At 42.1% G+C, this 15,109-nt stretch overlaps 1 protein-coding gene across 2 annotated transcripts in view; it reads left to right on the top strand.

Moving 5' to 3' along the window:
* The window catches only part of AMPH (amphiphysin), a 146,875-nt gene that overhangs the window by 69,159 nt on the left and 62,607 nt on the right, over nucleotides 1-15,109 (top strand). For both annotated transcript variants that reach the window (XM_032484251.1, XM_032484252.1), the window contains exon 3: nucleotides 11,769-11,823. In XM_032484251.1, the coding sequence (XP_032340142.1) occupies nucleotides 11,769-11,823 (55 nt within the window). The remainder of the gene's footprint in view (nucleotides 1-11,768; nucleotides 11,824-15,109) is intronic.

Here is a 15,109-nt window from a genome sequence, read left to right as displayed (position 1 = left end):
AAGCTCTCCAAAGGAGGAGATTCAGAGCCACTGATTCCAATTATTAGGATAGTCCAGTAACGGAAAGCTGGAGTCATGTCTTCATCCTGCTCTCTCCTCAGCCCAGGGGTCCTGTGCGGGCTGCTCTCATCATTTTATCTGCACGGAATCCAGTACTTTGCACAAAAAGATTTAAAATGTATGTTAAATGTGAAGCTGAGCTAGTGGCAGAAGTGATCATTTTGAGCCCATTCCTGGAGCATGTTTTTGTTTCTGGGATAGGGACAGGTGTTGAACAAAGTGTGAAATTTTGTAAGCAGTTTCATGACATTTTTTTCAGACCTATGTATATAAATCATTAAAAATGACAGAATAGATGTTTTAAAAAGAACGTAAATACACAACCTACTCCCACAATTTGTTCATGTGTGGATAGAATTTTTATTTATGGCAAATGGCATTTACATTCTGAAAATTTTTATCCATTTGCTTGAGCAGATCAGCCTAGCAGGTGCCCTGGAACTATTTCTTTTTACCACAGATAACCATGATGTGAGCCACGGGAGTGTGTCCATCTTTTGTTATGTTAATAGCGACTTTCTTCTGAAATAGCCGCTGACTTGATTAAATGTGAGCCCGTCGGGTCTGTTTGGGGTGATGATCCAAACATGAGAACAAAAATGACAGCATCCTGTAGCAGAATGTGGAGGACCTCAGTCCGCCCACCCAGCCTCCTGTCCGGTCATGAGAACTGCTTCTGAGTAAGAACCTCTGGTGGTGAGATTTCTGTGCACCAGAACGTGCCTTTCAAACGTTAGCTGCATCAGAATCACCAGGGAGGCCTCGGTACAGCAGAGATGGCTGGGCCCCCGCATCCCCTTTTCCTATGCAGGAGGTCTGGGGCGGGGCCTGAGAATCTGACAAGTTCTCAGGTGATGCCCATGAGGCTGGTCCGGGGGTCACACACTGGGGACCAGTGCTTTGTTTTTATTCATACAATTTTTACAAGCTCTTCCTCTGTTTAGTTTTTGAAACTTCTGATCCTGTTTTTTGTCTGTATGCTAGAATATAGATGTAGACTTGGTAGTCATACTCTGAGTTATCTGTGACCTCCACAACTCAGATCTGTGGAGAGGATCTTCCCTGTGGCAGTGTTCTCTTCTTCCCAAGGTGGGTGACCCTGGGAGTCATCTGCCCCATGGAAATACAGATGCCCCTGAAAGAGATGAAATGTGTGCTGCTCACACCTCGATGAGAATGAGTTTAATTAGGCTCTTTCTAGATTGTAAGGCTTTCCAGGGGGAAGGATGGAAAGGATTAGAACTCTAGGCATAGGATCTTGAGAAACAATGAAGAGTCCTTCTCTGGGAGTCAGATTAGTGCAGCAAATCTGAGGCCTTGAAAATGACAAGATCTTCTTTCAAAGCAGCTGAAGCAATGCTGGGAGGGAACCTTAGAGCATTCTGTGCTTACATTGAACAAGAAAGGTCTCAAGTCAATAGTCGACGATCCTACCTCAAGAAACTGGAAAAGGAAGAACAAAATAAATCCAAAGCAAGCCGAAGGAAGGCAGTAACAATGATGAGACTGGAAATCAATGAAACTGAAAATAGGAACAAAGTAGAGAAAAGAAATGAAACAAAAAGCTGATTCTTTGAAAAAAAAGTCAATGAATTTGATGAACTTTAAACAAAACTGACCAAAAAAAAAAAAAAAAAAAGATACAAATCGTTCCTCAGCATTCATTTAGAGACCAGTTCCTGTATCTTCCTCTTCCCCTTGGAAAGGAAGCTTATTATCTAGTTTGGATGCTCCCCTCTAAGTGATCCCCAGGTTGGCTGCACTCTTCTGGTAAAGTGATGCAGAGAATTAAGCACACCTCTCATCCAACATAGGGAGGCTGTCTGAAATGGTTGTGAAGATCGGCATAGATGAGCTGCAGCTGATTTTCAGATTTGCATTAGTTTTATTGGTTTCCATTGCCTCTGATTGTCCCTTCTGTGTCACCCTCTCAGCTCCTTGCTGACTTTGGATTACAGTTTCGATCTAAGTGATGGAGATGCATTAGAAGGAATGTCCGATGGCAACTGACTGAAACCTGGAGCTGGATATATTTTTAGTGCTTTTTTGTCCATGTCATACTAGAGCTGCATATGAAAGCTACATATGTGTCCATCAGCATGCTGTGTCAATTACATGATAGACCCAGAGAAACATTATGGCAGCGGTTCCCAGATAACTATTAGAATCACCTGAAGACCTTTTAAGAATTCTAATTCTTGGGCCCCTCTCCAGACTTCTGAATCAGGTCACACATCTCACATATGTCTCTAAAGAGCCATCGAAAGGTAGTAACGATTTGGATGCAAGCCTGAAATTTCACTGATACAGTGAAGATAATGCACATATTTCCTTATATGTGGAATAACAGTACACATATTCCTTAACTGAGCATCTTTTGGACTGTGGTCATAAACCTGGATAATTATAAGAATTTTCTGTAGAGCTTAAAAAACTTACCAATTTCCAAGCCACACCTCACTGGCTTAGGCCAAAGCACTGATAAAGTATTGTTATTATTAAGACTTCTCATAAGTAACATTTATAAAGTTGTTTGGTACATTGTCTCACTTGATTTTCATAACAATTTATAATTCTGCTTTACGTATGAGGAAACTGAGTGTATCACAGTCACAAAAGCTTTCGTTGGTGGAATGAACTTGATTATTTTTTTTTTGGCCATTGGTATTTAGGCTTTCTTATTTCCTCACAGCAATTTACTGCGTTGGTTTGATTTTTTTTCTCATAGCCATTGTTGAGTGGTTCTTATACATCTGCGTAAATTATTGCTGTGAACTTTAGGATCCTGTATTATTGCAACATTTAAAGCTACAAAAAAAGCTTTCTGAAAAGCATAACTGTGTATTTAAGACTCAAAAGTACAAATTTAAAAAAAAACATGGAAGCAGTTAAAGTTCCCAACTGGCTTGTTTTGGGGAGGTTTTGTATATTCCTTAGGAAGATATTCCTTTGTAGTAAGACACATAGCAGAACTTGGTTCAGTCAAGTATTTATGAAGCACCTACTCTTTGCACAGTTTATCGTTTAAAAAATATCACATGGAGTAATAATAGTGCATCCAACATTTATTGAATTCATACTGCGTGCCTGCTACTCTGCTGAATATGGACTGGCTCCCTCGACCTTCATGATCGCCCTGGCAAGTGAGTTCTTTTATCACTTCATTTTGCTGATGAGGAGTCAGAAGCCTAGGTAGGTTAAGTGACTTGGCCATGGTCGCACAGTTAGAACTGTTAGAGCTCAGATTTTAAAGCCAGGCGGTGGTCCCAGAGCCCACCGACTTCACCACTATGCTGTCTGAATCGCGTGGGATATCCTCTGAAATCATGAGCTTTTGAGACAAACAAGTGAACAATCAGTATCTTTATTTATGGATTAGAACTGTATCATGAGGGCAGAGAAAATGGTACCATTACTTAGGTTGTTCTCATTGGTCAACCGGTGACAGCCACACTCATCAGCAGCTGGCATCCGAGCCTTTACAGTTGGAGGGCGTAGACGTTCAGAGGGTCGTGAAGCATGTGTGCTCTTGAGGCCAATTGTGGAGTCTAAATAACCCAGACCACCAGGGCTCTGATACTGGCTTACTGCCTACCAGGTGTGTGACCTTTGGACAAGTTTCTCAGCCTCTGTGCCTTAGTCTTCTCACTTGTGAAAATGTGCTGACCTCAGAGTTATTGTGAGGATTGTGAGTTAATGGAACTGTTGTGACACTTACGACAGTATCTAGAAGAAAGGAAGCACTCAGGAGATGGTGGACTTTGTTATTACGTTGCTATAGTAAAGGCTTGTTTTGAGGACATTGTTAAGATCTGAACCGTGTACCTCCTAAGTGTATATGTTGAAGCCCCAACCCCTAGTACACGTTAGAGTGTGACTGTATTTGAAAGGTAGGGCCATTAAAGAGGTAATTATGGTCAAATGAAGTCATGTTGGTGGGTCCTAATCCAATACGACCATTGTCCTTATGAGAAGAGAGGAAGACATCATTTCTTTCAGGATGCACGCACACAGGAAAAAGGCCATGTAAGGACACAAGGAGCAAGCAGCTGTTTGCAGAGAAAGCAGCTGTTTGCAAAGTGAGGGGAGGGGCCTCAGGAGAAACCAAAGCTGCCAACACCTTGGTCTTGGACTGGTGGCCTCCACAACTGAGGAAATAAATTTCTGTGGTTGAAGATACCCAGGCTGTGGTGTTTTGTGATGAACCCCAGAAAACTAATAGAGACATCATAAATGAGGCATTCTGGACGTTATTTTCTGTCTAGTGCAAGGTACTTCATTCCCACTTATCAGTGTGTCTCTGTAACTTGATACAGCAATTGTTTTTCTAGTACTTGGAAGTCCTGTCCAGTTTGGTCATGATAGGATGTTGTAGACAGAGTGGCATCCAGACCACAGAAAGGGACACTGAACAATAAGCCAGAGGGAGAGTCCTTGTGGGGGGTGGGGCTCCTATGGAGTTTCCCGTTCATTTCTGGGTCATTCTCCCCTCCCCACTATATTCAGTATCATGCTCTAGGAATTAAGGCAAAGACTGAAAAAATATTTATCTCATGCCTCTAATGCGCCTTGTAAGTCAAGTCAGTTCACACACACACACACACAAACCTCGCATGCATGAAATGAAAAAGAAAAAAAGGAATGGCTTTTCAAGGCTTTTCAATTGTCTAAAGGCAATAAAGCTTATTTTCAAGTCATATACAGCCTGCATCCTGTGGTGAGTTTAATAGTTCTAACTAGGCAATTCTATCCCCTTGAACCCAGCGCGGGTTAGCTTTCCCAAAAGGTCAGAACAGAGATCTGTATAAACTCAAGTTGGTGGACTTAAGGGAAATAGATGGGAAAATGGTACGTCTAACGACTAGCTGGCTTTCCAATTTTGTTTTGTTGAAACACAGAAGGTGTTTGATTTGGTTTTCAGATCATAGGTATTCTTGGAGTTGCTGACAGGGATGGCTGGAAACTGGGCCATGAATCTCAGATAAAACAGTGGAAGCTGAGATGCTCTCTTTGATGTCTGTCTCCCTTCCATGCACCACCCCCTACCGCCATCAGCCCAGAGCTGTGGTTTCAAAATACACTCCAATTTCCTATCTCGTATTTTTTGCACTAATACATGCCAAGAGGAAATTTTTTAAATGGAGACACCGTTCTATGAAATCAGTGTTGGGTTCTTAATGAGAGCTCCTGTTGTACAGAGAGCGCAAAGCAAGGAACCAAATGTTCTAGAGGCCCTTTGAAAACCTCTCGTCTTCCACCGTAACGGCACCTGAACTTGACAGAGGGAGAGCTGTATTTCTCAGTAAACCAAACACCCGCAGTGTTGAGCAGCCGAATGTTATCTTTGATCATAAGTGGATTCAGACATGCCGTGTTAGTCTTATGGCTGCTGCTTATGGCTTGTTAAATCTCACCTCCCCGATAGTGTCATTTTCTTCTAAGCTTCAAAAATGATCAGAAAATGTATTAACATCGCTCCCAAGATTGAGTTAGCCTGTCTGAACTCCGAGAAGTTGAGCCAGTTTTAATTTTGCTGTGTCACTGAGCCTTTTCAAGAGAAAAATGGCCGCAAAGGCCAACAATAATAATGTAACTGGGAACTTCTGTGGGCTCATGATCACAGGTGAGCTGACAGGACTTAACTTTGTGAAATCACAACTCTGTGAAGTTATATCTCTTCAGATCCAAGCTTTATATATCTGTTAGTATTGTTGACTTTCCCCCTGAGCCCCTTTCTAAATGTCAACTCATGGTTTCTTAGTTAGAGGAAATTTAATTTTTAAAGTGTTCTCTATTGTAGGTGCTGCTTGCTTTTTTTCCTTCTATTTCTTTTAAAACAAAGGTTACCTATAAATATAAATCAGTACTACATTTACCACATTTTAACAAGTCAATTCAACAAGCCATTGCTCATTTAATAGGCATTATTAAATACTTATTGCCTTAAGGTATTTAGCTTGACCTGCATAACTTTGCAAATAAAATGCATTGGATTTGGTTTTGTAAGTACAGGTTTTGCTGCAGTGGTCTGTGCCCCTGTCTGGGGTTGTCATGCACATGGTAGCGTGGGGCATGGGGCACCTGAATTTGCAGTGGTTGCTACCCTGAGTTTGGTTCCTTAGAAATTATTAATTCATTTCATGCATTGTGTCTACAATTCAGTCAAATTAATGCCTAAAGTATGGTTTCCTTCTTCTGGGCAGTTGAACTGGGTTAACTGTGAGCTAACAAAATTATACCCCTGTATTGATTCCTAAGTCCTAGTCATTTACCCATATTAATATCTTTTTGAAGCTTCAGAATTTAACGTACCTAAACAATAAGTGACTTGACTCATTAATCTTCAGATGTCATTTGTCATAGCTCATTGCAGCTCTTTTTTTCAGCCCAGTGTCCAGAGACAATTTGCCATAGCTGTTGGACTTAGAGACACTCTTCTTGCGTGTCGGAGTCTGTGGTAGCTCTTCTTACCAGGCACCTGGCTCACATTACAGGAAATCTGTAAGTCTTACTTGCGCTCACCAGAGTGCAGTAGGGAACTTTGACATGGCAGCATTTGTAGCTGGTCCTTTGCCACTACACAGACTAAATCATTACGTGTTCAAGAACTAAAGACGTGTTCTGGGAGCTGTCCAAGGTGCTAAACAGAGACTTAAGCCAGGAGAGCTGTCCAGGAGCCCCATCTCTCTGGGAACCAACCCCCTTCTCTGCCCCACCCTTCCCCCAATACATATAAACAAATAATTAAGGAATTGGTGTTACTGAAGACCTATGTAATGTAAAACAATTTGGAAACACATTTGATTAGGTATGGCAGTGATTTCTTTGTATTGGGCAACAAAGATCTGAAACTTCCCATGGTGATGTGCCTGCTGCACTTTTTCTCTTGCTACTTAATTAGATTTTAAACTTCAGTCTGATCCTTAAGGGCAGATATCATGACAGGTGCTCACAGGAGTAGGGAAAGGAAGCAACAGCTTCAAGAGGCCACTTAAGAAGAGAATAAAGGAATTTTTTGACCAGAGTCAGTGACCCTCAGACTTTTGTAAGGTTTTAAAACCATGAACACTTTTTGCATGTCTATTATTTTTTGACATCTTTATGATGAAACTCTAAACGACCCTGGCTTGTTTTCTAGGACAGCCAGGAAACAGGAGACTGGCGAGACTGCTTCCTTCTCAGCCCTGTGAGAGTGTGACACCCAAGGGAGGGAGTGTGGGGGAGTAGCTTCAATGAGGAAGGAGAAACACGCCACTCCCTCAAGTTATGTGGGAAGAAAGTGAGGCCTGGGGGACCGTCTGGGCTTGAGAGGCAGCTGCTTCTGACACTGATAAATGATTCAACTGAAGCAATAAATGAAGAACCTCTGACTAACACTGGAGCCATGTTATTACACTATATGCCCAGGCAAGAAATTCTGTAGGTGGTGAATCCTCCTTGGATCTTTTCCAAAGAGGAGTATTAGTAGGCAATGCAGACAATTTAATTACAGTAGACTCACTTGCCCTTCGGTCGCCGTGGGCCCTGGGGAAAGTGTGACCAAGAGTTAGAATAATAATTTTATCTTATTCTGTAGGTCAGACATTAAGAAAATAGAAGGGAAAATTCTCAAGGCTGTGGAATTTTTAATCCCTTTTCTGCACATACCCGTGCACAAAACACAATTCAAGCCTGAGCCACTGAAATGGTCATTTTCAGAGGAATTGAGATGGACTTTCGATTCAGTGAAATCTGAGCAGTGCTGTGAGAACTTATTTCTCTAATACAGATGTCTTCCTCTCTTTTGTAACTTTGACAGTTTGCATGAGATTTCAAATAAAATCTGAACAGATAACTAAAAAAAATTTATTTCTCATTTAAAGCATATTTGTGATTCACATAGAATAATGATGTTAAGTAAATTTTACTATGCAGTAGGTTTTGTGCAGAAGAACTACTCTGTGGCATGTTAATAGGTGAAACATTTCTCTCCAGAGCCTTTTATCTTTTGATTCAGGCAGAATTTTATATGAAATCCAATATGGTTATTACCAAATGCTTTATGAACTTTAATACTCATGGGGAAAATAAAGAATTTTAACAATTGGAAAAGAATAAAGTTATTTAAATCAGCCTCCATTTTATCTCGTTAAATTGAACTCATCTATTTAAACCATTATTGTATAATTTGAACTTTCTTCCACCCTTATGATATCTAAAAATTTCTTCTGGGATTCTTATTTTATTTTAAAAATGTTTATTGTTCTCCTTGGGCTAGATGAGTGCAGTGTATAGATTGGCGCCTGAATCATTTCATTCTCTGTCTTGTCCTGAAAGAGAAGGCAATGACTTACATGTGGGCTTGACTGGACATGCTTTATTCCTTAAATATTTGGGAAAAGAATGCCCTTTCATACTAGTCTTTTGCTGTTTTCAGGTACTCTGAACAGTTGTGGTAGCCCCAAACCATCAGTCACCGTGGCTGGCTTTGTATTACTGTCTGAGAGGAAAAGCATCCTTGTGGGTGAGATGGGGGCCCTGCCTCAGCTAACTGCTTCTCCCCCTTCTCCAGGGAAGGAGCACGAACGGTAGTGCAGCAGAGCCCTAAAGCAGACGTCTGAAAGCAGGAGACATCTGTGAAGTTCTGTTTCATCTCTGTGCAGTTTTTCATTCTCCATCATAACAGGTGGCTGAGTGGTGGTAAAATAATGGTTTCTCCATTTGCTCCCCTCCGACCTTAATAAACTGATGTTTCAGAGAGATATTTTAGGTTTGTTTTGTGGCTGTGAGTGCCCTAGACAGACCATTAAGTGCCCCCAAGGTCTATGCTTATGTATTTTGAAAAATGTAGCCTTAAGGGACTCAGACCCTCCTAATTGCCCCTTTTTGGGCTGTCGGCCTTAGATGGGCCTGGCTCTAGATCTGTCTGGGTAAATCACATGTCTGATTTCACATATTATTCTCTCTAAATATCTGCCATCTGTGGGGACAACTAATTCTGGCCTTGTCCTCTCTCAGTACCATTCTCCCTCTTCAGTTGCTGGACCACCACTCAGCCTCCCATTTGCTTAACCATCCACATTATCCTTCATCTTTCCAGTTTGATTTCCTTTCTGAAATGTTTCTGTCAGTGCCTTAATGCTTTTCAGCTCACTAACTCCATTGGCTTTTTTTTTTTTCTTTAGACTGTAGCCTGCTCCATCTTTCTGCATTTCCACTATTGATGGTGAACCATTGTATCAGGCCGTTTAGGGTAGATTGTGCTGTGGTAGCAATACCTTGGTGACTTTCCAAAACAGATTTGTTTCTCGCTCATGAAACTGCACGGTAGCTGTACCTCATTCTGAGATCTAGGCTGGAGAAGCAACCCCTGTCTGGAACACTTTGGGGCTCATAGTAGAAGAAAAGAAATGGTAGGAGTATGTGATGGCTCTTACGTCTTCTGCTCAGAAGTAGCACATGTCACTTCCACTCACATTCTATTAGCCAAGTCAGGTCCTACAACCAAGCGTGATGTTGATGGGGCAGGAAATAGAATCCTCCCTAAAACCAGATCTGGTAGGGAGGTGTAGTATAGATTTGACAATAATAGACTCTCCCCAAACAATATCTTTTCAGCTTTTTATTCACTCAGAATCTTACACAGTGCCTGTCATAAAATGGATATTTAATAAGAGAAAGACCTACTTCTTTCTTCCCCAAATTCTTTTCTTGTTGGTGTTGAGGTCCTTGGCCAGACTCCACCTGTTTCTCCTCTGGGTCGTTTTTAGCCTCTACCTTTACCCAGGTGTTTATCATTAGCATTTTTCTTCATTTCCCTTATCTGTTGCCTGCAAACAGTTTTCCACTATACTTTGATGTTTTGGAAGTCCATCATGGTTAGGTTTGGTTTTGTTTTGTTTTTAAATGTAGCTTGGGCAGTTTGCATTCACACTGTATTTCTGAATGGCTCAGCAAGACAAAGGAAACCTAGAGTTGTGATTTTAAACCATGCTAAGCCAATGTGAAGGGAGTCAGTTGTTTAGATCTCTGATGATTTCTGGTTTGCCATTTGGAACAGAGTCATTCTGGTTGAAGTTCATATTCCAACAAGTGAATTAACCCTAAGCTTTCATCTGGTAGTAGCTGGATTTAGAGAGTTGCAAAACGGCTTGAGCTTAAGGCAGATAAAGAAAACCTCACGTGAGCTTCACATAGACTTTATCAGAATAATGTCACTACCCATGCACTAGCGCATAGAGGAAAATGTTCTCCTCTGGAATTTCTTTTGGAGTCCGGCATAGTCTTAAACACGTCTTTTCAGAGTTTCTTCATATTAATCACTATCTGTTTTTAAATGTTCTGGGCATTTAGTCCTTGCTGTGTACCCCCAAACACTTTGAACGGCTGCTGCAGAATGAAGTGTGATCTGCTTTGTGATGCACTTTTTTCACATAGACATTTTAGTTCCTCTACTAGATTGTAATTTACTGAAGGAATTAGGCTTTTTTAATCCCTTTATTCCCCTCCCTTTTTGGTAAATTCTAACAAATGCTTGTTGAATTGAATATGACTCTTACAGTTGCTATGTTAATAGGTGTAGCATTGACTATCAAGTTAGAGTTATAAAGTAGTTGGCTATACTATTAATTTTCAAAGTGGAGTCATTCTGTATGCTAGCTCTCTGCAATTGGCTAAATGATTAGGCAACTCAAATGCATGCGTTTTTAATGTGTTCGGCTGCAGTGTTGTAGCGGACACTATGGGTACCCACCCATACGTCCCTAGCACCTACCTTTCCTAGACTGACTTGGAGCTGCCAGCATCAGCAGCTCTTTGCCCAAGGGCTTACTCTGGTTCCTGGAGACCTGTCTGCCCTGTGTGGACATAATGGGGAATTAATGTCCCCCAGGGGCTGCCCTCAGCCGTTGACTGACAAGAGTTGATGGATAAATGCCCCAGCTCCCTTGCCTCTAGGTTAGGATATCTAGAGAGTGTTTGGGAACCCTCTGCCAGAGTTCCCCAGCGGGATTACGGCAGAGTTGCCCACTGCGGAAACTTGCTTGCTAATGAGGCACCTCTTCCCTGCTCTGCCTCACTTCTCCATGCTACCATCGACATCTCCTGGAGTAACTCCAGATTAAAATCGAATCCTAGTCTCAGAGTCTTAGAGTTTCTAAGAGCAATCCAAACCAAGTATTTCTTTTTTTTTTTTTTAAAACATTTTTTTTATTGAGTTATAATGTTGTGTCACCAAAACAAGTATTTCTATGCCAAAATTTACAATTTAATGATTTCTCTATTTCGGTGATGTCCAGTGGAAATACAATGCAAACCACACAGATAATTTAAAATTTGATGGTGACCACACTGCGAGCACTCAACAACCACATGGGGCTCGAGGCTGCCATATTAAACAGTGAACAGTGGTGATCAGTTTCCTACCATTGTAACGTATGTGTCAAAATTTAGAGACTTGAATATAGAGCTCTTGAATATAGAAGGGTGTATTGTGGGTCATAGTTTCCATTCTCAGCAAAGTCTTACATGCATTCTCCTTTTCTTTTAAGCTGAATAAAACCTCTAAACATCCAGAATGATGGGCACCTTGTTTAGACTGAGTCTGCATATTTATCTCCGTTCAAGAATGAGCTTCTGGCAAAAACAACTCAAGACTGAATGACTTTGTACATGTTTGCATGCAAAATATAGACGAGATGCTCAGCCTCTCTCTGTTTGTGTGTTTTCAGGCAGAGGGTACCAGACTTCAGCGCGAACTCCGAGGATATTTAGCAGCGATCAAAGGTAATATGTATGAGTTGTTTACTGCATGTTACCAAGCACGGCTTGTTCTTGGAATTTGAGAGTGACAGATTCAAGTGTTAATTATAAAGCCATTTGGCTTTCTGGCAGGATGGGTCCTTGAGCACAGGTGTTCCTTTCCACCCACTCCCAAATTCCCATTGAAATGGTAATCAGAATATATTAGGAAAAAAATATGTCTGCCCTTATGCTGGAAACTAGGAAAAAGTGCCTCCCACCTGCCAGAGCTCTCTAGGAAGAGTTGTTAGAGGGAGCTTGAGACCTTGTTTAAGGCGAGCTGCAGCTGGCTTCATCCTGAGGGAACGGTGTGTCCCAAGAGTTGGACGCTCGCAGCCTTCCACAGAAGTCGTCTAGCTGGAAAGGGCAGGGGTGGCAGCAGGGTTAGCAGGAAACATGGCCCTGGAGCAGCTGTGACTTGGGCACCTGCAGCCCTGCCACGGTACAGGGGACAGAGAGGCCGGCATCCCACTTGCAATGGTCACATCTCTATATGAAGGAGGGAAGACTTTCCCCCAGCTTTTCCCTGACACATTTTGCTGGTTGAGCCATGTTAACAAATGATACTCTGTAAGAGAGATCTGTGTTTGAATTCCTTTGGCCACGGCTGGCTGAAATGAATTTTTAAACAGGTGACTTCAGAGTTCATCAGAGCCCTTAATATGCTGGTGTAACCTGATCTCCTGTAGGCCTGTGGAGTAGACGGCATTTCCCACCCATTTGGCAGTGGAATGCTTTTCTCTTGTCAACGTCTTACAAGAATCCACATTCCTTGGGGCATATTTTGGGTTTGGGGAAACCCCCATAAAGGCCAGGGTTATGCATTAAGTAGATCCTAATTTGCATTTTCGAAGTGCTTTCGTGGCCCGTTTCTCTGGTTCTCACAAGAAGTCTAGCTCCCTAATGGTACAGTGATACAGGCCGCATTGCAGAGGAGTGAGATCTTGCCAGGAGAGCGATGGGCCCTGGGTCTGGCCCTGGGGGCTGCGGCGGGGGAGTCACCAAGCCTCGTCTATGAAGAGCCCCAGACGTTCCTCATCTGTAAAGCTCTCCAGTTGCCGTCTGAAGTCCCCCCAAACCTCTCCCACTGGGATTCTGTGAAATGGGACTAAATGAGCTGCACTCTTTGTTTTATTATCGCTGATCTCTGGGCGGTATTTCCCTCTGCGGGTCTTCATTATTTTGGCTGATGGCTTGGGCTTTGCAAGGGAGAGCTGATGCTCTCGTTCATTTTAGCAGCAAACACTGCGTTGAGCCTCATGTACAGACCTGACACTGTTCTAGGCGATGGTAATGCAAAGATGTAAGACACAGTGTCTGATCTCACGGAAATTGCAGTAGACAAAGTAGAATAAACAAGAAGTCTAGATCTATGTGTAGTAATGTGTAGTTTAACAGAACTGTGTGTTCTGTGCTATCACAACAGAAGACAGACCCCCCACCCCTACCCCCATTCTAGCTGAGCGACAGGAGACCAGGTCAGAAATGGTCCTCCCAGGAACTTACCCTTGAATGGATCCAGGAAGGAGCATACGTGGTCATCAGGTGATAAGAGATGCCAGAGAAAGAGGTTGATGTTGGAGGGACGTTCCAGGTAGAAAAAGCAACACAGAGAAAGACTCAAGAGGCAGGCTGTTTAGGGAACAAGTCAATCAGTGAGATGCAAGCAGGGAACTGAGCTGGATGAGACGTGGAAATGTAGGCAGCGTTTGTACACAGAAGTGCTTATGTATCATGTCGTATTGGGTTTTATTCCGCCGATGGAGAAGCAAGTCATTACATTATTGGAGGCAAAGGAGTGAGTCCTATGATCAGATTAGCATTTTAGAAATAATTATTGTGGTTGTGCAGAATCCAGTCTAGAGGAAATGAAACTGCTAGGAGATGTCTTAGAAGCCTAGTCTAAGGGTTTAATAATAATAGCTAACCCTCATTGACTATGTATGTGCCAGGCACTGACAGAAGCTTTTTATGGCCTCAGTTTCATGTGATTCTCACTTTCAACGTGTGGTGTGTATTATAACCGATTAATAATGTACACTTTGGAAAACTGAGGTCTAGGATGACCCAAAATTTTGATGAGAAGGAAGTGGTTCCTATCCAGTAGTAAAATAATTATTCTTCTATATATGATGTTTGATACCTTGTCTTACAGTTTTGGAAATCACTAATCTTTTAAGAAAACTATTGGATGTGAGATGTTATTAAATGCTATTTAGCATCCACTCTGCTCTAATGTTGCCAGATTACTTTGAAGGGAATTTGGGTTTAGCTTTTTTTTTTTCTCCCCGTCTCTCTCTTATGCTCTCTCAGAAGAGTAAATCCTGAATCCCTAAAATCTCTGCCGGTCTTTATGACTTTCAGGAGCAAGGCTTGTGTTGTGTTAACCTATGTATCCATCAGAGGGCTTCCTATGGAGTGTTCTAGAAACAGTCTTTACAGCAGCATAGATTCTTTCCAAATGATCCACCACTACTTACCCACACAGCAATTAGTGGTTATTTCTGGCTGCTAATGGACATTATTTACAGCAACATTGTGCTTTTAGCCTCAATGAGTAAGTCCTCATGTAATTTTGCTTTAAGCTCACACTCACAGTTTTATTTTCCACCACCAGGTTTTTTTGTCCTGCAATGCCATCATGCCTTTGTCTTCCACTTAAGACATTAAAACCCTATGTACCGCTGTTTATAATTTCCATCTGACTTGAGGCAAAGATTCAAAAGAAAACTTCAGAAGCCTTTTAGCATGTGAATGACAGGATTCTAACTAGTGACTCACTTTTGCTGTCGGTTTGAGGGTCCATTTCTTAGTGTCGATTTGCTTGTTCTTGGAAGGGTGGATGTGGACACTTGAAATAATGTTGCTGCCCTCTCCGAGGAGCCCACATGTACAGTAACAAGAGAGGGAGTCTCCCTCGCTTGGATTCAGAGTGCTAGTGCCTCTCCCCACCTACATGACTCTGCTTCATCCGAGTCCCCAGCGAACCGAGTCATCACTGCTCTTTCCCACCTGCCCTGCTGGGCTTCAGCTTGCGGTCCCCACATCATTCCAGTGGGTGTGGACTGTACACCTCGTGGTAAATAAAGGATGTCCTTCGTTTACATCTGTTCTTCATGGAGAAGGGTCACAGGCCTTCATTCTTCATGTGGCCCCAAAGTACATTCATACCTTTCATATGAAAAGACCAAACATGTGTCTGCATCTTGTTGGGGGACAGACGGGGAAGTTCTCTGCCTGGTGAGTGAAAAAGGATTCTGAAATACCAAAT

This window comes from Camelus ferus, chromosome 7 (genome assembly GCF_009834535.1).
Source record: "Camelus ferus isolate YT-003-E chromosome 7, BCGSAC_Cfer_1.0, whole genome shotgun sequence".
NCBI lineage: Eukaryota > Metazoa > Chordata > Mammalia > Artiodactyla > Camelidae > Camelus > Camelus ferus.
This window is presented reverse-complemented; position numbering and strand designations above follow the sequence as displayed.